General features: G+C 34.2%; 2 protein-coding genes and 1 long non-coding RNA gene across 4 annotated transcripts; all 3 read right to left on the bottom strand.

The window, feature by feature from the left end:
• Window positions 1–8,782: 8,782 nt before the first annotated feature.
• Window positions 8,783–12,039, bottom strand: LOC126619041 (uncharacterized). 2 transcript variants are annotated; one of them, XM_050287297.1, is made up of 6 exons: window positions 11,835–12,035; window positions 11,691–11,730; window positions 11,161–11,241; window positions 10,213–10,399; window positions 9,553–9,820; window positions 8,783–9,153 (listed from the first exon to the last, which is right to left on the bottom strand). In XM_050287297.1, exons 1-6 carry the CDS (start codon window positions 11,892–11,894, stop codon window positions 8,947–8,949), a joined length of 843 nt encoding a protein of 280 aa, XP_050143254.1. In that variant the 5' UTR covers window positions 11,895–12,035; the 3' UTR covers window positions 8,783–8,946. The 2 variants fall into 2 exon arrangements, with proteins under 2 accessions (XP_050143254.1, XP_050143256.1); XM_050287299.1 differs by lacking the exon at window positions 11,161–11,241 and having other exon boundaries at window positions 11,835–12,039.
• Window positions 12,040–13,469: 1,430 nt separating this feature from the next.
• Window positions 13,470–15,954, bottom strand: LOC126619040 (peroxisomal adenine nucleotide carrier 1-like). Its single transcript, XM_050287296.1, has 5 exons — window positions 15,752–15,954; window positions 14,678–14,909; window positions 14,421–14,567; window positions 14,127–14,281; window positions 13,470–14,050 (listed from the first exon to the last, which is right to left on the bottom strand). Exons 1-5 carry the CDS (start codon window positions 15,898–15,900, stop codon window positions 13,771–13,773), a joined length of 963 nt encoding a protein of 320 aa, XP_050143253.1. The 5' UTR covers window positions 15,901–15,954; the 3' UTR covers window positions 13,470–13,770.
• Window positions 15,955–20,224: 4,270 nt separating this feature from the next.
• Window positions 20,225–20,877, bottom strand: LOC126619039 (uncharacterized). The gene is made up of 2 exons (XR_007621932.1): window positions 20,711–20,877; window positions 20,225–20,470 (listed from the first exon to the last, which is right to left on the bottom strand). It is a non-coding gene; the product is annotated as an uncharacterized LOC126619039 (long non-coding RNA).
• Window positions 20,878–21,555: the final 678 nt, after the last annotated feature.

Here is a 21,555-nt window from a genome sequence, read left to right as displayed (position 1 = left end):
TCTATGTCAAAATGATAGATTCACTAACACTTAGAATTTATTTATACTTTCATTAAATATAACATAAAATTTTGTGGTATCCACTAGTGTAAATATTTTAAATTTAAGATTGAATTCATTCATTGTATTCATATAGGGTCAAGGAGTGTAGCTGTAAAAAATCATCTAAATCGGAGTTAAAATAACCGTTAAATCGTGATTTTTCGTTTATAACCGTCGAAAAGTTTTGTCCCGTTACGTAATCTCAAATGTTTGTTTTTTGCCATTTTTGGCGTATGCGACCTGGAAGCATATATAAACAAGTTTGATGGTTAGATCATTGAAATTAGTTTCGTAGAATGCGTATCCCATCAAAACGATAGATTCACTAACACTTAGAATTTATTTATACTTTCATTAAATATAATATAAGATTTTGTGGTATCCACTAGTGTAAATATTTTAATTAAAGGTCGAATTCATTCATTGTATTCATATAGGGTCAAGGAGTGTAGCTGTAAAAAAATCATCAAAATCAGAGTTAAAATCACCGTTAAATTTTGATTTTTCCTTGATAACCGTCGAAAAGTTTTGTCTCGTTACTTGATCTCTAAATGTTTATTTTTTGCAATTTTTGGAGTATGTGATCTCGAAGCATATATAAACAAGTTTGACGGTTCGATCGTTGAAATTAATTTCAAATGATGCGTATCCCATCAAAACAATAGATTCACTAACACTTAGAGTTTATTTACACTTTCATTAAGTATAACATAAGATTTTGTGGTATCCACTTCTGTAAATATTTTAAATTGACGATCAAATTATTGCATTGTATTCATATAGGATCAAGGAGTGTAACTGGAAAGAATAGCCTTGTTCATTTGATTAGTCTAGAAAATGTATTAGTTATAATTCAAGTGCGTTTTCGAAACATGTAGTGGCAGAGGTTAAAGATTACAGAAATATTTCGATGGAGGCATACTGGAATAAAGAAAAAACAATGGTAAACGTTTCATGATTTATTTTATTATACCTTGAAATTTGTCTAATAAATTCTTTTATTTTTCAAGAGATTGCTGAAAAAAATAAGCATAATCGGCAGTTGAAAACTATGAACCACACAACGGGTTCAAAATCTTTTGCAAGAGTTCGGGAAGAATTTGTATGAGTTGTACATTTTTAGGAATTGTAGTTAATTTTAAATTTAATATATAGTTGGTATAAATTTTATTTTTAATATGAAGTCTGCTTAAAATTGTTTGTTTTTTCATTGACATATGGTGGGATTTATTTTTATATAATAATTTTTAATTATTATTAATTAAAAACGGAAAATGATTTTTTATTATTATTAATGACAAACCCCGATTCTAGAATCAAGGTGTGACGACCAGCATGCCTTGATTCTAGGATCGGGGTGTGTCAATTAATATATTTGGTGTCGCTTATGAACAACATTATAATAATTATTTCATGTATCCATATGTTATGTAATGTCGGTCAAAACCGATGGTAGTTTGGATATTTTATAATTAAATTGGTAATTAGCATCGCTTTAAATCGACGTAATGTTGAAATTTGCGTCGCTTTTAACCGACACTGCGTACTGGCGGATTAAGCGTACAAACCAACACTGAAGCCCTTTTGTGACGCCAGTATTAGTGTCGCTATTCTAATCCGACATTACATTATTTTATGTCGGATTTTTGCTAAATTTCCGACATAAATTGGGTTTCTTGTCGGTGTTTGCTTCGCCACTAATAAGGTATATTGTAGTAGTGATATTGCCCATCATTTTTTTTGTGTGATAGAGACTAATTTATCTTTTCACCCTCTTTTGTGGTTGACAAAAAGAGTTTTATTAATTAGTAGAGATATTGGAGAAAATCCTAAGCTTCTTCGAACCAAAAGTATTAGAGATCGTAATGTTAGACTCCGTTCCAACCTTTAATATACCAAAAAGCCAATCTACTTTCATCATTATATTGTTGATATTCAATTGACCAATGCTTGGGTACTCAAATCTAAGTAAGAGCTCCTACTTAAAAGTTTTGTGTTTAAATCATAGAGTTTTGTGCTTACGATCAGAACCGTTCATATTATGAATCACTCTGTAAAGATTATCTCTGCAAAAAATTAATTAAAACTAAGGTCGTTTAGTCAAACTATTGTAGCAAATACATTCACGGTTCATAATGTTTTTACCAATTCCGTCCATTTGTTTTTATACTTTTCGATGACTAAACGACCTTAGTTTTAATTGATTTTTTGCTTTGAGCCCACAAATTGGAAATTTTTTTTGGTACAATACTTGGCTATTCAAAGATAAGTATGAACTTTTATTCAAAATTTCTCAAAATTGTTCGTTGTCAATTTATATTAGTTTGTGTTATAATCAGAACCGTTCATATTATAAATCACCCTATAAAGATCGCCTCTGCAAAATATCAATTAAAACTAAGGCTGTTTAGTCATCAAACTGTTTAAAAACAAATGAACAGTATTGGTAAAAGCATTACAAACTTTCTATGTATTTGTTACAATAGATTAACTAGATGACCTTAGTTTTAATCTATTTTTTTGCAGAGATGATCTTTACAGTGTGATTAATAGTATATACGGTTCTGATCATAGGCACAAAGCTCTGTGATTAAAACACTAAAAATTTTGAGTAGAAGTTCCTACTAACCTTTAAGTAGCCAAGTATTGTTCAATTTTTTGCATGATTAGGATCAAAATCGTGGAAATTATTGTATTTGCAATCTTGCTTTGCTGTCGAAGTCAAAAGAGCTATGATTTTGAAGCATCAATTTTTAGATTATCTTTCTCGTCCACAATATGACATGGAGATTCCCATTTCCCAGCTCATATGATCTTTTGTCTATTTCCCTACTTTGTATGGTTGCTTCTATTATTTTATGTATCCAACATCAAAGCCACCCATAGTTTTGTTAATTGGAATTGAGGATGTATAATATGATTTTATATCCCTTTTTCCTTTCACATTACATATATGGTGAGATAAAAAAAAAAGTTTATATCTCTAGTTACATGTAAGAATTATTGTTGGGATTTGAAAAAAGTGTTTTATCAATATAATATTAAGGCCATTCCGCTGAGTGAAGTTGCGAGCCTACTTAAATATGTTGCGGTTACAAGCTTAGTCTACTAAAATAGGGCTTTGAGGGGTGGGAAGGGAAGAAAACACAAAGATGGTCACTCCTTTTAGGAACATGGCTCGTTCATTCACTTGCTCATGAACTCGCAGCTTCAGCAAAAGCAATGAGGGAGGGAAGTTGTCTACGAAGCTTCGCCCCTTACTTTACAAAGGTTGTTATGAATTGACTGATGACTAGATTTTCCCTGAACAATAGCTAAGTTAATAAATAGTATTAATTCCCTTCAATCAAACCAATAAGCTTTTATCATATTTGTTACTCTTAAAAGAACTTTTCCCAATTGGGTTCGACTTGGTTGATAAAAGCCATATGCTGGAGATGATATTTATACTTTCGAATTTGCAGTAACAACACTCACATTTACCAGAGGCCAAAAACATATAATTTCTTGTAAACCTATAAACCTAAGGTTCTCAAAATACATTGTATATATAAAAAAAAAATATAAAAAAAGGTCCTAAAAGTACAAAAAATGTCTGAACTTTCCTGGCAATATAGGTAGGTTTTATGTACAGGTAGCTTCCAAGCAAGATATTTGTGTTGTTCTGGAAAACCTACCTATTGTGCAATGGGTCAGGAGAAGAAGGCACTTTTCTGTTGCTTGTGGCAAAAAAACCTTCATCTTCTCCTGTTGAGTTGAAAACTCGAGGCCTCCCCAGATTCTCCACCTTCTCGTTTAAACATCTAGCTCCGGAAACGCAGTCGTTGCGCAAGCCGGAGATGCCCAAGAAAATCAACAGAAGGCCAATGGCTTGATTCCTTGTGATGAACATGGCTTCTGTAGATACAAAAATGATGTTTTTGTCTCCCTTCAGCTTCTCTTTAAGCAAACATGTGGAGAGTATATAGATCCAACTTTTGGGTTTCTTTTGTGTTGAGAGAGAGAGAGAGAGAAGAGAGAGAGATTGAGCGTGATGAGAAAGGTGGCATGTTTTAAAAGGGAGGAGAGAAGAAAGAGTTGGGAGTTACAAATGGGAATTATGTATTTGGTGGTGTGTGTGAATAAGTGTGCATGTGTGAATAATTCCTCAGATTCCCAAGTCATAAATTATGATAGGAGTGAGAGTTTAACTAAGGGCTTTGTGATGTTTGTTTGACTGGTTGTGTGTGACTTGTGCCCTACATCATCCCAAAACATCATTGTTTTAATATTGTTTAACATCTCACAACTACCAAACATTCAACAGCAACAACAAAATCTTATCTTATTAAGTGGGATCGACTATATAAATTTTAGAACGTTACTCTGCGTAAAGCGGGAGCCATGTGCACTGGGTACGACCTTTTTTTACTGTATTTGGTCTTGTGCCAAGTTTTTCTTTAGTTTTAAGTATTTCATGTCTTTTATTAAAGTTTCTTTGCAAGTCGTCCAAGGTCTTCCTCTAACTTTTTTGCCCATAACCTCTATCTCATAATCGTATTTTCTAACTGAAGCATCTGTAGGTATTTTATACAAGAGAACACAAGATATATCAGAGTATAGGATAAAGCTTTTGATCACTTGGGTTACAAATTGTATAAATAAACGACCACTTTAGTAACAAATCGCAGAAATAAACGTTATTGAACACTTGAGTTAAGCATCTCTCAACTTAAACCTGATATGACTCATGGATAGCGATTTGTGCTAAAGTCGTATCAAACCAACCAACCAACCAGTCCAATTATATGAAATATTATAAAACTACTACTAATCAAACCTTAATTCAACTTATGCATTTCTTCATAAAGGTCCTCAAATTCAGGATCTTGGCTTTGACTTTTCATTTGGGTTGTCCTCAGTTTCTTCATCGCGATTTTCAAGCGTCCCCTGCACTTACTTTGTCTGTGGTTCTTTTAGCTTTTATCATTGATTGATAATGTTAAGTTTATGACGGCAGAGTTTAGGACAATTAAGTTTATAAACGCGTGTCAATCAATAATAAAGATCATAGAGATACCACATACAAATGAGTGCACAAAATTTGAACTCACTATAAACTAGTAAAGTGCTAGTTTCCATATGCATATATTCAATTTTCTAGGCTAAAGTACGATAATTTTCTTTCTTAATACTTGTTTGATTTGTTAATTACGCTTTATGTTTCAGAAAACTAGGAACTTTGCCCTTTGAAGTAAAATCACATTGCCTTTGTCTAGCTGTGTTTACGTTTTTTTTGTACTGTAATTATGTATTTTTACCATGCTTTTTGTTTCTTCTTTTGGACTAGCTTATATGGAAGTTTTTCCATTAATGCATCCCTTCTTTCTTTAATCTCACTGTTAAGAATATTAAGATTTCTATAATCCCTTCTTAATCTTGTCTTATATCTCTCTTACCCACAGTTTGGTCTTGTGACTGATCATGTGCCCCCTTCACTGCATACCGATTAACCTTTGGTTTAGTAGTAATTATCTGCTCTTGGTCGGAGGTCTAGACTCATTGGAGGCAAGAACGATATATACTTGTGATTGTTGAGCAAGGGCGGAGCCCCCAAGGGATTAGAGTAGTCATAGGCCCATTCTGACTTCTATGAAAGGTGTATGAAATCAACTAGTGACCCCAAGTTTTTATTTGCAGAGGTGTGAACCTCATCGAAGAAGATGAAACAAATGACGTCGTTAGGCTGCTTTGGTTTTGAGTTTGTTTGACTGTTTAATGAAACGATAAGTTTGGTAGGGGAGTTTTTAGAAGAGACGTGCAATTTTAAATGGAAAAAGCAACCCCACTATTGGTTTGATTCTCTTAGCTAACAGTACTATACACCCTATAATTTTCTAAAGCAACCCACCTTCTTCCTTATTTGCAGACCTCTTCCCCTAATCCTTCTTTTTCTACTTCTTTGTATTTTCTTTAGCCTTCCATAGTCTACCTCTTACTTGGTTGTCTGGGTTTGTACATATTTTTCTTCTTAGTATTGAATTTAATAGAGTTTTTCAGTTTTGTGAAGATTACACAAATTGCATATATTAACATGTTATGAATTCAACCTCCACACACATGCATGTGTGTGTGGGTGTGTGTGTGAAAGGCCCCTCCTCACTCAGAATTCTAGCTCTGCCACTGTTGTTGAGGAAAGTAAAGTCAGTTCAGGCTTATTTAACGTAATATGATATTGATCTGATATCAACCACCCAAATTGATTTCTTTCCATTCATATAAGTGTGACATGTGTATTGCATTTATTCGATATCAATAAATTCGTCCACAATTATTGAATTTTTTACAATGATGAGAGAGTTTGATAATTAGATGTGGCTACCCTAAGAAAATGATTTCTGCACAACTTTTCTCCTTTTGCTCACTCCCATTTATTTATTATGACTCTTGCTTCTCATTCGATTCTCGGCGTTGGTGAATCATATGATGGTGGTCAGGGGAGGTAAAATGAGTTTGTTTGGCCCCTGGAAGGATAGATTGTCGTGATGAAGCAACTAGCTGACCCCCTTTTAAAAACAATCCAAAATTCATAATGAGAAAAGATTTATGCACACCCATTTTCACGTCGTGCACATCCCATTTTCTTTCTAGCTATGAGAATGAAAGACCAAAATAAGAGAGTGGCAGAAGATGAAAATGAGTTTATAGAAATCACTCCCTACTAAAAGTAAATAAAGGTGCACACGGAAAGAAAAAGAGTGTGCGGAAATACTATTAATCAATTGTAGTGCGGTAACTTTGTTATAGGTTGTAAAAGTTAAGGAAATAATGTGTCCAATCACTTATATTATAACACAGTGTTCCCGTCACATAAAAATCTCTCCATTCCCCACATCATATGGTCTACAAAAAATAATTTAAATTTTTTATCTCCCTAATTAATTTAATCTCTCTCATCCTAATTATGTGTAAAGTTTATCTCTCTCTCTCTCTCATTTCTTTATTACTCGTGTTTAGCTCTGTCTTATTTTTCCATAGCAATCTGTCAGTCTTGTTTTCATTTGTCTCTCCATCATTTTCTCTTTAGTTCTTTTTTCTCTTCGATTAACTTTCTGCATTAGAAAAATTACACCATATTCTTTTGAAAAAACGAATTTTAAATTATTCTAAGTAATGATGAGGACAGAAATTCTCGGTAGCACTACAAATTAGTGGTGTTTCTGTTTACGATTTCATGTTCAAAATCTATGAATGACTAGTTCGATATTTATAATTATGTCGGTCTTTATTGTGCAGGAGCTCAATCCTAACACGCAAATATTGAATTATAAAAAAGTATGAGGATCGGACTTTGACTCAGTTTAAGAGTCACGCAAAACATTTTGACCAACTAACTTAACACGTGTTTACTATAAAAATAACACCATTATACGCAAAATTAGCTATGAAATATTAACAGCTTTTTAGCCAAAATGATCATTAAGATTGACATAACTCCTCATTTTGGTCGTTGAGATTTAAAATCGATAGAAGTCGTCCTTGAGTTTGCTCATCGTCAATCATTTTGGTCATTTCGTGAAAAAACTCCATTATATTGTCGGTATTTTTTTGTCCAATTAACCCTCACTTGCTTTTTCATTTAACAAAGATTAATCAAGGAATTACCAAAATGATTAACAGTGGACAAACTTCCGGATCACTTCTATCGATTTTTAATATCAGAAACTAAAATGAGGAATTATGCCCAAATTATGGACCATTTTGGTTAAAATACCAAAATTAGTTTAATGTTTCTTTTTTTCCTAGAATTTAAGTTGAGGCAGCAGGAATCAATGTCATTGATTGAACTTTTGAATGGAAATGTAGATTAATTTAAACTGAACAGGCCAAGACCATACTAATTGACTTAATTACGAGATGCTAATTTAGTTGACTTTTCCCAAAGTTGGTCTAGTGTGATGATTATTAGGCAGTGGTTTGTAGAAAAAATGACAAGGAAATCACCAAATTCCTTTTGGTAATCATGAAACTACAAGAAAATTTGAGGAGCCACCTTTCCTCACACGAATACACATAACTTACATGTACCATTAAGAGCAGTGCTAACGTCAGTCGTTTCGCACAACACACGTGAGCTGATTTTGACTATTGTATATGTGAGCTGATTTTGACTGTTGATATATGCAGAGTTCATAAATGCATCAATTGTATATCAACAGCTAAAAGTAACATTCTTCTTAGAAGTGTTTGTCAATTTGAAACGATTCTCATTAAATCTATGGTCCCATCACACATTTTGGTATATGTAAATGTGGAAAAGAAAAAAACAAAGGAAAATTGTGAAATCAAAATTAACGCTAAAGATTTTTTTTTTCCTTCTCAATTTATTATTATTAAGGAGAGGAGAGTTTATACAACCAAATCCGCAATCCCATCCAATCTTGACGGTTTCAAAAGTTGGGATCCGCTAACTGATTGAACCAACCAAAATCGGATTGGATTGGACCGGACCAAATCGGTCGGGTTTGTTTGGAATTAGAACACCCTTATTAGTTCTTCATACCGTTAATCATACCTCTCAAAAACCCACCCAAATTGTTCGTCAAATGATACATTGGATTGTTGGAAGCTTCACTAAACCAAATCCATCAACTTTTAGACTCAAATCTATCATATCATTTGTATGGTAAAATGAGGGAGGTTCACTCCCTAATTCACGTCGACCGCTCACCCAGACCGGAAATATCGACCGCCGAGCACATACTCTGATACATACGAATTTGTATTGCCGGAAAGAATGAATACAAGATGTTTCTTCAGTTCAATTATACTTCAGCTAACAGTAACAAGTCAATGGACCAAAAGCATCTCACTGTAATCTACAACCTTTCGTTTATGCCTCTTTACGAAGGCACAGTTTTAATCTTACACTGTGACGGTGAACAAATAGAGTTTTAGGACGACAGACAGAGCTAACTGCAGTAGAAAGATCCCGGCTACAATCAAGAACCACCTTTCACCTGCTGATACGATGTGGGCGCGAAGGTTAACTGCGACAAAGGTGGCAGACATAACCCCAGCTACGCCTGCAATTACCCATCTGAAAATTTCCAACGGCACAACTGAGAGGCACTGCAACCAAACAGAGTAGGAATGTCAGCTATCTATTACCATCCAACTCAATGGGAGATATTTTTTGTATTTCAGCATTCAAACAGAAACTCGCAACACAACTATAGAACTGCACTAGTGCCTATTAAAAACTTGGCCCGTAATGAAACAAGGATATATAAATAAGATGCCAAAACTGAGTCTTAACTAAAACATTTTGTTTCTAAAACTGTTAGAACTAGCAATCAGTAGGAAAGCTTCTCCAGGATTATGACAAAGCTAGCGAAAGACCGTTTGATATAGCTTGAGACCACAGGCATAAGCTTTCGAGAAAGGGTTCAATTCGAATCTTCTACACCCAAAACATCTTTTTGGCAATAGATTTAATGAAAGGACTATGTTCGAAAACCAGTGACTTACCAATGCTGGAATGAAGACAAACAGGGAGTAGCCATAGAGACAAAACAGCTGAACGAGACCTGATGGTGCCGAGAAGTATTTGAGAATTACATACAGTACAAGAGGAACAATAGTGACATAGCCATAGAACAATCCTGCAGACCACTGGACAACATTAATGTCATATTCCCAATCTTTACTCTTCATCTTGTGTGCTACATATGTCACAAAAGTGCCAATGGCAGCTGCTACAAATATAAGGGTAGTGCATATCCAGAAAGGTCCATACCTGCACAGCATTTGAAGTTAAGATCAGACGACAGGTGTCTCACAATATAGATATTATTACTGAATAAACAATTGCAAATCTAAAATAGAATGATAAAAAATATAACATCAAGATACGGTGGAGAATTTTATTCAATGCAGTTCCGAAGCCAAGTTTCACATTACTAAAATTGTTACTGAATACAAGTACATGTATGGTGCCAGTAGCAAATCCGGCATCAGCGGAATTTGCAGATTACACTTATACCATCACTGTGCATAAATGCCGTTAAACCTTGACTTGTTAATTGGCATGATTCTACTAATTATAGAACAGTTCAGACACATTTTTCAATATGTTTTCTAATTTAAAGAATAATGATTCTAATTTTAGTTTACCAAACGAAAACTTACAAATCAGGGCTGTTAGATGTTTTCTCATTGAAGGTTCCACTGAATGGAAGGAGTGAATCTTTAATCCTCTCTAGAACATCTGATGTATCAACATCAAAGTATTGCTTGTAAGAAGCTACAGAGAATATCCGTAGCCAACCACCTTGCTGGGGTTCATCAGAACCAGATACAGGTTTAGAAAATGTGTCTGTATCGTGAGAGAAAACATGGATATTAGACCATAGTATGACACGACAACAAATGACAGTCATAGCAAACAGAATTTAAAGTAGTCAAACAATATTCTGGAACATTTACAGCCAGTAGTTTTAACACTTCGTATGAATAATAAAACTCACTTTTATGTTACATTTAACAACTATTGGGTATAGTAATACCAGATATACAAAATGAGGAGGCGAAGCAGATTTCAATCTTGCTTGTCAAATTACCAAAAGCATCTGATGCAGTTTAAAGAACGAAATCACAACTTCAACCACATTTGTTTTGGATTCTTGTTGACTTTCAAGGGTACACCGAAAAACTATTACTACTACTGCAGATCTGTTTTTCCCTATGGCCGATCTAACCCAATCGAGTCTCACAAACGTCATGAGCACTTTGATCTCATCAAATTCAACTAGTCAACCTCCCAAACATTTGCTTCCTTGATTCATATACGCTTAATCATTAACATATTGCTAGCGTTTTAAAAGCATAATCAAATGAACAGAGTTCTCTTCCATTAGATCTAGACTCACTTGAAAAATAGGTCCATACTTAAAGAACTACAACGATAGAGCATGAAGTTTTATCATCCTTCATGATCAATGATCACCTCAAACACTTCAAACTTAGGTTTAAAAGCCTTTAGGTGTTCAATCTGAAGATTGTATCCACTGAAAAGTCACATATCAAAGCAAAACATGATTCACAAATTCCATTAGTAAAAGTAGAACTTGTGTGTACCATCAGCATCACTAGGAGGGAGGGCACCACGAGCGATCTTCCCTTGTGTCTCGGATGGAGGAAATGTCTGAAGGGTTGAATCTGCAGAACTTACAAAACATGTATTTCATAAATGAAAAAAAGATAGGATCTTGAAGCTAGAAACCTAAAACCTAGCATTGAGCTGGAAGTTAGTTACATTAAACTCAACTAACTAGAAGTTCATTCTTTTGAATATACTAATCAATAAATCCCTTTAGCAATATAGACTTCAGTTGAAAACTTAACCTAAACAAAAGCTGTTTGATTGCTGAGATAATGCAAGAAAATTAGAATTCCATTTCTCTAATTCTATTCCTGCATCAATTCCCTACAGCTTAACAAAATGCTAAAAACACAAAGCCGCAATGATTTGCAGCTGATTATCCCAAATCTAATCTGGTTTCGCATTATTTTCCTTCCAATTTTCGCGCCAACCAAACAAAAGGTACTTAAATTCCACAAACCAATCACTAATTTCCAGAACTCAAAAGTAGAAACACGAATCGTACCTTGGAATTTCACGGTGAGGTGGCCTGGATCTGGAACCGCCTGCAAAATAATCCGCCACCATTTCACCATATATACATATATACATGTATAAATATATATATCCGTAATTTTCACGGAATTGAGAAATTGAATATTCAACTTACAGCAGGAACAGATCCCGAGACGTTTTGGTTGTCAATGGTGGTATAATTTCCGGACATCATCTTGCCCTCTCTCTGTTTATTCTTCTTCTTCTTCCTCGTTGTGTCCGCTCTCTCGCTCAGATGAGATCTCTCGTCTTAGCGACCTGGAGATGGACTAGCGCGTGGTTTTTATTTATTTTTTTATTTATTGCTTTTATTTTCCTCCTCAGTATTTTTCTCAAATGAAATATGAAATTGGTGAGGTGAAATATGAAAATAAATAAAAACAAAAATTGGATTTTAATCACATATGGTCTAATTGTATTTCTTTTTATTTGTGAGTAAGTGGCCTCAGATTCAATTTTCATTAAAAACGAATTTAAATTATATTATTGCACACTCCTCCTTATTTGTTAAAAAAAATTGGATATTAGGTTTGGGCTTGCCCTTGTTTTGTTGGGTCTAAAGCTCATGATTGGACTTATCACAATCATTTTGGGAGAATCAAGGTATCGTTTGGTATGCAGATGGGATGGGACGGAACGGAATGGGACAGGACAGGACGGGACGGAACGGAGAGGGAGCAAAGATGCCCTCGGATGGAAACAAGGAGGAAGAAGAAGGAGACAGAGAGGTTATAATTTTGTGTTCCACGGATGTAGAATGAGTCGTTACAGGGGTGAGGCAAAACGAAAATTCACCCAAAATTCGTCTCGTGGAACAGCGCGTTCCACCAGTTTTAGGCGCACCAAACATGGGACGGAACACCGCGTCCCACTCCGTTCCGTCCCGTCTCACGTACCAAACGGTACCCAAGGGAACGAGATTCGAACATAGGATTTTTCGGCGCAGGAAATTGCCCATTTTTCATGGGATTTTAGCAACTTGAGCTGATCCCAAGCTCATTTTAAATTTTTATTACTTTTGATTCAAGCAATATTCTAATCTAAACTATAAGATAGTGATTCAAATTGGGTGTTGAAGGGAGGTACAGTGCCCTAGCCAACATAACAACGCCTCCAATTTGCATATATAGCCGTTTTTAGTACACACAATATCAGGTACATGAGTAAATATTCTTAATAAATTGAGTTTCATCCTACTTAAATAAATATGATTTTTCGTAAGAATTTCTTGTATATATTTTTATTCTCGCATCTTTCTTTTTAGGTTGAAATTTTAAGACATTCTTATTAATTTGTATTTCTTTGTTAGTGAGTTCAATTCTCCCGACTTCAGTATCGCTTGTATAAAAAAATTAAAAGACTAGATATTTCTGATGTCCTTTTGCTTTTGGCTCATTATTCAGATGCCATCTTCACTTGGTTTTTTTAAACAAAATAATTAGGTGACTAATAAACAATAACATTACCCATCTCAGAAACCTTAAAATTTGAGCAACGTTTGATGGTAGCTGTCATGTTAACATATAGATTGAAAACTGGATTTCTAGAGACGTATCCGGAACATGCGACGGTACAATATATGTTATTATAAAATTAGAGAAAAGTTTTTGTCCAGTGCCTTTCTACTTTGTAAAATGACATATAGTGTATGTCCTTATGTTTTTGACGCACTGAAAATCTCTCGGATTTCTATCAACCAACCTCATTATTGAACAGAATTCACAAATCAAATTACTATCAGCAAATCACATTTACTAGGGTATTAATAATAAATCACATTTACTAGGGTAATAATATATCAATATTTCTATGAATAAAAGTTTCACCCTAAGAACTAAGCTCCAACGGATTGACAAGGCCACCATCTTTGAAGCAAGGCCTGAACCATCATTCTCCTCTAACAAACAAAACCTCTTTATTACAAAAAATACGAGCTCCTATCCGAAAATTAGTACCCCGAATTCAAAGAGTACATCTGTTTCAGCTATTCAGATAAGACTCCCACCTAATTTACATGTGAATTCTGCAAATTCCTGTCGACGCAACTGCAATCAAGCACTTTTTAGTCTGCCCCTTGTGAGCAATAGAGACCTTCTGATTGAAAGTAGAAGAACCCAAGTAGCGGCGGAGATCTTTTCCTTGATCATCAGAAGCAATGCCGAGCTCAGGACGGTCTTCAAGATCTGAGCATGCAATCCCTTGAAGAAGCCAAGAATCCCTTCCCTTTTCCATATAGCGCATAGAACTGCTGGAATTGTTTTGCTGGACTTTGGCTGGGGGTTTTTGGTTTTTCCATCATCTTCGTCAGCAGCTTGGATCATGACCTTACACCTGCAGGAAGTACATATGTCAACTGATTCCATAGGTCAAGCTTGTAAATGAGATGGTTTTGAGAGCAATTATGTACCTGATGGCAGGGTAGGTCAGAACGGTGGCAACAGTCTTTGAGACTGCACCTAAAACAAATGCTGTGAAGGCAGAAAGGGCTTCTGGAGAAGAATCCTTGCCCGTTTTATTCTTCCTTTTCAGGAGTCTGAGTTTTAGCTGATCGAACACTGTATACTGAAGTACGTAACACTTTTCAGTTTCAACCTCAATTATCATCTTAATATATTTTGAGTGAAGGTAATAAGATGCAGTAAAACTTAAATTGTAGAGAACAGAATCAGTAATTTCAGATAAAAAATGCCAAGACAACTACCTGAATTGCAGGGTTCGCGGTCAGCAACAGGGAGATTCCGAGACCATCAAATGCATCAATCCAGCTGCCCTCGGTAAGAGTCTTCCACAATCCTTTGGATTTTCCAAAAGCACTTGTCTGCATCCTTGACGAGGCTGTATCCAACGGCTAGACAGCAGTAAAACAGACGGTCATTAAAAAAATCCATATGCTTCCAATTCTTCATTCACAGTCAGAATAGAACCTAAAGTGCGGAGGACTTTACGCAAAATGTTCACCTGAGTTACAATGGCAGTGCAAGCACCAGCAGCAGCAGCAAGAACTAAGTTTGCTCTCGTTCCTATCGATTTAACCCCACTTGTTTCCACATAGAGTCTTTTGAAGTAGCTATACCCATAAAAGTAAATAAACTGAGAAATGAAGGATTGCAGGTTTTTTGTTTCGAGACCCTGATACAGTGAAAGAACCTGACGTGTGGATATCGCTTCCCAAAACACATCCGAAAGGTTCCTATACAAGCCGTTCACCAAAGAAATTAGTGAGCTATATACCATAAAATTATATGATTGCTGACTCAAACAATATACATTACCACAAAAGCTATTTTCCGCTAGTGGTAGAGAAAATAATAAATGAACCCGATAGAATCACGGTGAACTAAAATAAAAAATAAAAAAAGTAAAGCTTCATATATGCACATATGATCACCGCATAAAATTTCAAGTGCGAAAGTCTTAACAGTTGGGTTGCAACATTCTGGCACTAACCAGACAATCTCGGATACTCGCCGATAAGAACTTACCTTCAACTCAAATGCCACTGTGGCGGTGGCGGTATCCCAACCAACACTGCCATGTGTTTTTAACTTTTGAACATGGCAGTGCTCGATTGATTTGGGATACTACGCCACAGTAGCATCCCGTTTAATTTATCATTTTCCAATCTCCAAACTTTGTAGAATACATTTTTATTTATGATAAAAACCTTAACAATTTGAGACCAGACGCAACTTAAAAACCCGAAAACGATAGCTGAATTGCATTTAAAAGTTAGCAAGTTACCACCTTGAGAAAAAATCCGATACTACACGCAACCCAATTTTGTTTATCCCATAAAACTTCCAAAATCCATCTCAATTATCCGCTAATCTAAAAGATTACTCACAAATCACCAATCATATTCTCCAACATTAACAACATATCAATCCTAAACAGTAAATACCACCTACCGACTAAAAAAAATACGCACAAATTCTCACAAAAAAACAAATAATTATGCACAATTGAGCTGAAAAACCCATCACAGAACGATGATCGAAAGAAATAAACCGACCCAGATGAAAAAATGGTTACCTGTATTTGGCCCGATCATTGCCTCGAACTTCGGCTTGGTACCTGGTTTTGCAGGTGTCGAGCGGGTACAGCAGGGTGGTGCTGACGAGTGATCCAACGGCTCCTGACGTCGCCTCCGATATGGATTCCAGATCAAGATCGAGACCCATCCTCTCTGAATTTTTATTTTTTGGTAAACCGGGACGTTAGATATAAAATTATGTGTATATATATATAGGTGTTGAATTTGGAAGGTTCCGATGTGGAGGAGTGGGAAGAGGAGTGACGGAAGCGTAGAGGTGGATCAATACGATGTCGTTTAGTTGGGATTTGAAAAACTGTGATTGTTTTCAACGTGTTTTTTCTTGGTCGTGGTCCGCCACCGGCTGTATTTTCCCACGCTGATAACCTCATTTCTCACCAACTTTTGTAACTTTCCATAACAGCATCCTAAATGTCCAATATGCCCCCTAAGAGATTTTTCAATGTACTCAAACAACGAGCCCCCTCTACTTATATTATAATAACACATGATGTACCGTTTTATATTTTTTTTCATGCTAGTACATGAAAACATCTTTCTCCTAATATGAACTTCATTAATGCCAAGGGTGCTCATTTGTTAATTTTCTTGGAATTTGGAGTTGTTATGTAATGAAAACGATGAATGCTAAGAATGCTCTCTCAATATGGAACTCTCCATAAAAATAATTTATCACCTCATATTTTTTACATAATGGTTTATAATGTTGGCATGCGAATTAATGTAAAATTGTAAGGTGATAGAGTTTATGGAGAGTCACTTTTGAGAGCGTCTCATTAGCATTTCTCAATGAAAAATGTATTGGAACTTGGAGTGTAATATTATACATGTACACATTTATTCTTTAAAAAATACTTCTATTTGTTTACGAGTCTTAATGATTAAATAGATATTGGGTCTAATTTGGAAGGGTCACATGAGTTGGGACGTCATAATAACAGTAAACTCATTTCATATCAGTTGTTTTCTTAATTTTAGAATTGAAATAAAAAGGCTGTGTTCATTACGCGAAAAAGAATTCCTAATAAATGATTTCCCATATGTACTTTGGAGGAGGGAAATCTAAATTTTCTTTCTCTTGGTTGGAAACGATGGGAAACTGGGTAGGAGATACTACTTTTTGGGGATATATCATAAATGGGCATTTTTTTGAGGAAGTTTTAACGAAACAATCATAGTACTGTTTACTTTTAACGAAAATGATAGTTTTATATTTTTACTTTAAAAAGTCACTCATGGTACTATTTACTTACTACACATTTTTGTCTTTTTTATTAAAACTCAAAGTTTTCAAGTTCTTTTCATAAGTGTTTTTTTTTTTTTAATGTCAATGAAGACATATTTGTCATAAAAATTGACAATCAATGCCTATTTTGGAGGAAGGAAAGTGAATAACAAGGCGGAGGGAGGCTGAATTCTTGCATGACGATGTGAGTTCAAATATCGTCGGTAGCTAATCTAACATCTAATCTAACAAAATCTATCATTTGACAAAAAAAAAAAAAAAAACTATTTTTCATGCCTGGACTTACCAAACATGGAAAAGGCAACAGCTTGCTTTTTCCCTCGCATATACCAAACGTAGTCTAAGAAATACGAACTAGAGATGGGTGTAGAGTAAGAATTGAAACCAACCAACTTTTTGAAGAAAATTAAGAGGTTGCTGTCACCTAAATTTAGAGAGAGAGAGAGAGAGAGAGAGAGAGGAATTTTGATATGTGATTCCTCACACTTACATTATGTTTGGATGACAAAATTTAAGATTATTAAGGAATTTTAAAATGATAGAAATTTAAATGATGGAATTTTATTCTATAGAATTTGTGAATTTTCTTATTTGGGTAACCTAAAAGAACAATGGAATTGAATACGGAATTTGTTGTTTTTAAACTCTCAATCATAGAAATTGGAAAATGACACATATTTACATGGAATTTAAACTTGGGAATTGGAGGTCCCAAATTCTTTTTCCATGCGGAAATTCTAAATTTCTATGTTTATGAATCCAAACAAGGGAATTGGTGCATGTTAATTTATAAATTCTGTCTTTAATTCAAATTCCAAGTTTATTTCTCTCATCCAAACATAATGTTAGAGTCTTTATTATATAGTAATAAGGTTTTTTTTATCACAAATGATCTCTAAAATTAGAGCGTAGAGAAAATATGAAGAAAGGCTTGAGGAATTTTGATATGTGATTCCTCACACTTAGTGTCTTTATTATATGGTAATACGGTTTTTTTTTTTTATCACAAATGATCTCTGAAATTGACCATCACCATCAAGATGGTATCTGAAATTGAAAATCAATCAATGTAGTCCATGAAAATAAGTGTCACAAATCAATGTGGTCATTTTGTTACAATTCTGTTAAAAATTCCGTTAAGTGCTGATGTGACGTATAAATGGGTCTCATAAGTTTTTTTTTTCTTCTCACAAATGATCCTTGAAATTGACCCGTGACATCAAAATGGTTCCTGAAATTGACCTACAACATCAAAATGGTCATTGAAATTGAAAATCGATCAATGTAGTCCCCCAAGTAAGTGTCTTAAATCAATGTGGTCATTCCGTCATAATTTATGGAATGGTGTTTTGAGAATTTATGGAAGGGATCTTTATTCGAAGTAGGTCTTACTATAAGAAAAAAAATTATATTATGCAAAAAGGTATTTAGACAACTTTTTAAATTAATTATTAAATCTACATCAACACATAACAATTTTTTTTACAAAATTGTGGCGAAATGATCATATTGATTTGCGACACCTATTTTTAAGGACTACATTCATCAATTTTCAATTTTAGGGACCATCTTGATAGTATGAGTCAATTTTAGGGACTATCTTGATGGTGTGAGTCAATTTCAGGGACCATTTGTGATAAAAACCTGTAAATCTTGTGGAACCCATTTATGTGTCACATCAACATTTAACAGAATTTTTAACATAATTGTGACGGAATGACCATATTGATTTGCGACACCTATTTTCAGGGACTACATTGATTAATTTTCAATTTTAGGGATCATCTTGATGGTGAGGGTAAATTTCAGGGACCATTTGTATTAAAACTAATAATAAATAATGAGAGAATAACTTACTCTCCAAGTAATACAAAGTCTAGTAGTAAATATTTATAGATCTCTAATAAATCCTAATTTATCTCTACATAGGATTTACAAAAGGCTTTTTATATTAGCAACCAACAAAATGTTGAATGCATCTCACATTAAAATTTAATATTAAATAACTTATTTACCTCACTATGCAATGACAATTTTGACCTTATTAGGTTTAAATTAATTATTAAATCCATATCAACACATAACAATTTTTTTTACAAAATTGTGGCGGAATGATCATATTGATTTGCGACACCTATTTTTAAGGACTACATTTATCAATTTTCAATTTTAGGGACCATCTTGATGATGTGAGTCAATTTCAGGAACCATTTGTGATAAAAATCTGTAAATCTTGTGGGACCCATTTATGTGTCACATCAACATTTAACGGAATTTTTAACAAAATTGTGACGGAATGACCATATTGATTTGCGACACCTATTTTCAGAGATTACATTGATTAATTTTCAATTTTAAAGATCATCTTGATGGTGAGAGTAAATTTCAGGGACCATTTGTATTAAAAACCCTAATAATAAATAATGAGAGAATAACTTACTTTCCAAGTAATACAAAATCTAGTAGTAAATATTTATAAATCTCTAATAAATCCTAATTTATCTCTACATAGGATTTACAAAAGGTTTTTTATATTAGCACCCCACAAAATGTTGAATGCATCCCACATTAAATTTAATATTAAATAACTTATTTACCCCCACTATGCAATGACAATTTTGACCTTATTAGGTTTAAAAAAATAAAAATTTATAAATACAACCCAAATCACTTTTAACATATTATTTATCTTCTTAACTATCAAAACCCTCCAACAAAACCCTAATCAATGAAACTACTAACATGTTGATTGAGAAAAATTGTGTATGACGAATGGAATACGAAATCGATGTTTCGGAAGCTTCACATGAGGTAAGACTTCATATTTCCATTATTTTAGTGATTTCGATGATATCGATAATTATTTAATCTTGCGTTTGCTGCGTTATTTAAACTTCTATATTCATATTCATTTGCGAGTCACAGAACGATACGCAGTCAGATTTGAACCTAAAACACGGACTGAACTCAATAGTTGTACAAAATAACAATCAAATCGGAAACTCACCATTCGGCAGCTGATTGGGATCGTACTCGTAAACATCAACCTCTTTTATAAGATCGTAGGTAGGCATTGCGACTACACGTGACTTGTAAGATTTTCTTTTAAGAAATTAAATTGTAAATAATCTGAACTATATGTGACTTGTAAGATTTTCTTTTAGGTTTGACAGATGACTTAAATCTAATTTATATGTGCAAATAATGAATAATTTATTTGTTTTTTCTTATACTTTTTCGTGTAATGTTCATGTGAAAAATATCACAACTTCAACTCAATAAAAAACAAAGTATGATGATACAAATCACGTATCTCAAACTATATGTTGTGCAACCCACTTGAGGTTCAAATAAATCCTTCCAGATTTAGCAATGTCTAGTTGATAACAGTCTTGATATTCCCCTTCCATCAACACTCTGGTTGTGTCATGATAACTCTTCATATTCTATCCTGCAAAAATAGAAGATTTTTTTTTTTTTCAATTTGAGCTTTACCCTGCATCTTGTTTGTACTAGTCTACTCGTGTTTATGAAACTTGTATATTTATTGATATTATGCTCTAAAGTATGAAATCAACGTCAACCATGTTATGATATATATGTAGATAAGTATCACTACATGACGATGTTACGATCATGTCGAATGGATTATACAGGTTAACACAATTAAACTCGTATGGAGAAACATCACCTTTCCAAAAGTGTCATGGTCCCAAACTTCAACCATTAACATTTCATGCAATGCATCATCCACCATGAAGTCAAATGTTTGATTCCAAACTGGATTCAAATTGTTCATTACAACCTGAAAAAGCATAAGACAATGATAAATTGAAATTAAGAAACAATTCTGAATTGAAGACAAGGACAATGACGCAGTTGATATTTTCTGTCACGGTTTGAAGGCAAGGTTTATTTTTTAATGGTATCTAGCGGGCATGCAAAGCAACCTTGATAAATATTTGTGCTAATTCCCCAAGCCATTCCTTACTTTATACAAGCTTACTTGGCCACCAAGCTTAGAACCCCTCACATAAATCACGATCCTATTTAAGTTGGTGACAATGAACATGTATCATCAATTAACAACACTCATACAAATAATTAAGTTTAATCAACTCAGAAGGTATGTATGGAAAGCCGGGATTAGTGTATTCGTCCGATTCTAATGACAATGGTGAAATCCGCGATGCAAAGCTATTCGGACGTGAGAGACCGATTCATCATGTTATTAGAAGTGGAAAAGGTATGTAATGTTCATTTAAACTGGCATGCATGCTAAAATCCTAATTGGTGATCTGCTAATTACCCTTAGTCATATGGCGATGAATTGAACATGAAAGATTATAAAGAGAAATGTGGCATGCAAGCCACTCCTTACTTTATATAAGATTTGAGAAATGTGGCGATGAATCTGCTAAACTTAGAAAGTATAGCAAATTCATCGCCATATGATCCTTCAGTTTAGAAAGATCGTAGATTAGTGATTAATCGCATTATCTTGTAGTTGCTAATAACATTCACCTCTCCCAGACA

Source organism: Malus sylvestris, chromosome 4, assembly GCF_916048215.2.
Source record: "Malus sylvestris chromosome 4, drMalSylv7.2, whole genome shotgun sequence".
Taxonomy (NCBI): domain Eukaryota; kingdom Viridiplantae; phylum Streptophyta; class Magnoliopsida; order Rosales; family Rosaceae; genus Malus; species Malus sylvestris.
Note: the sequence above shows the minus strand (reverse complement) of the source record. Positions and strands in the feature narration are given on the sequence as shown.

Excerpts from the sequence above, each read along its gene's own strand:
- LOC126619040 (XM_050287296.1), bottom strand. The coding sequence starts at position 15,900 with ATGGGTCTCGATCTTGATCTGGAATCCATATCGGAGGCGACGTCAGGA. Across the intron at positions 14,910-15,751 it reads AATGATCGGGCCAAATACAG|GAACCTTTCGGATGTGTTTT; the intron begins GTAACCATTTTT and ends CGGCTTGTATAG. Across the intron at positions 14,568-14,677 it reads GCACTGCCATTGTAACTCAG|CCGTTGGATACAGCCTCGTC; the intron begins GTGAACATTTTG and ends ACTGCTGTCTAG.
- LOC126619041 (XM_050287297.1), bottom strand. The coding sequence starts at position 11,894 with ATGATGTCCGGAAATTATACCACCATTGACAACCAAAACGTCTCGGGA. Across the intron at positions 11,242-11,690 it reads CCTCACCGTGAAATTCCAAG|ATTCAACCCTTCAGACATTT; the intron begins GTACGATTCGTG and ends TAAGTTCTGCAG. Across the intron at positions 10,400-11,160 it reads CCCTCCTAGTGATGCTGATG|ACACATTTTCTAAACCTGTA; the intron begins GTACACACAAGT and ends CTCACGATACAG.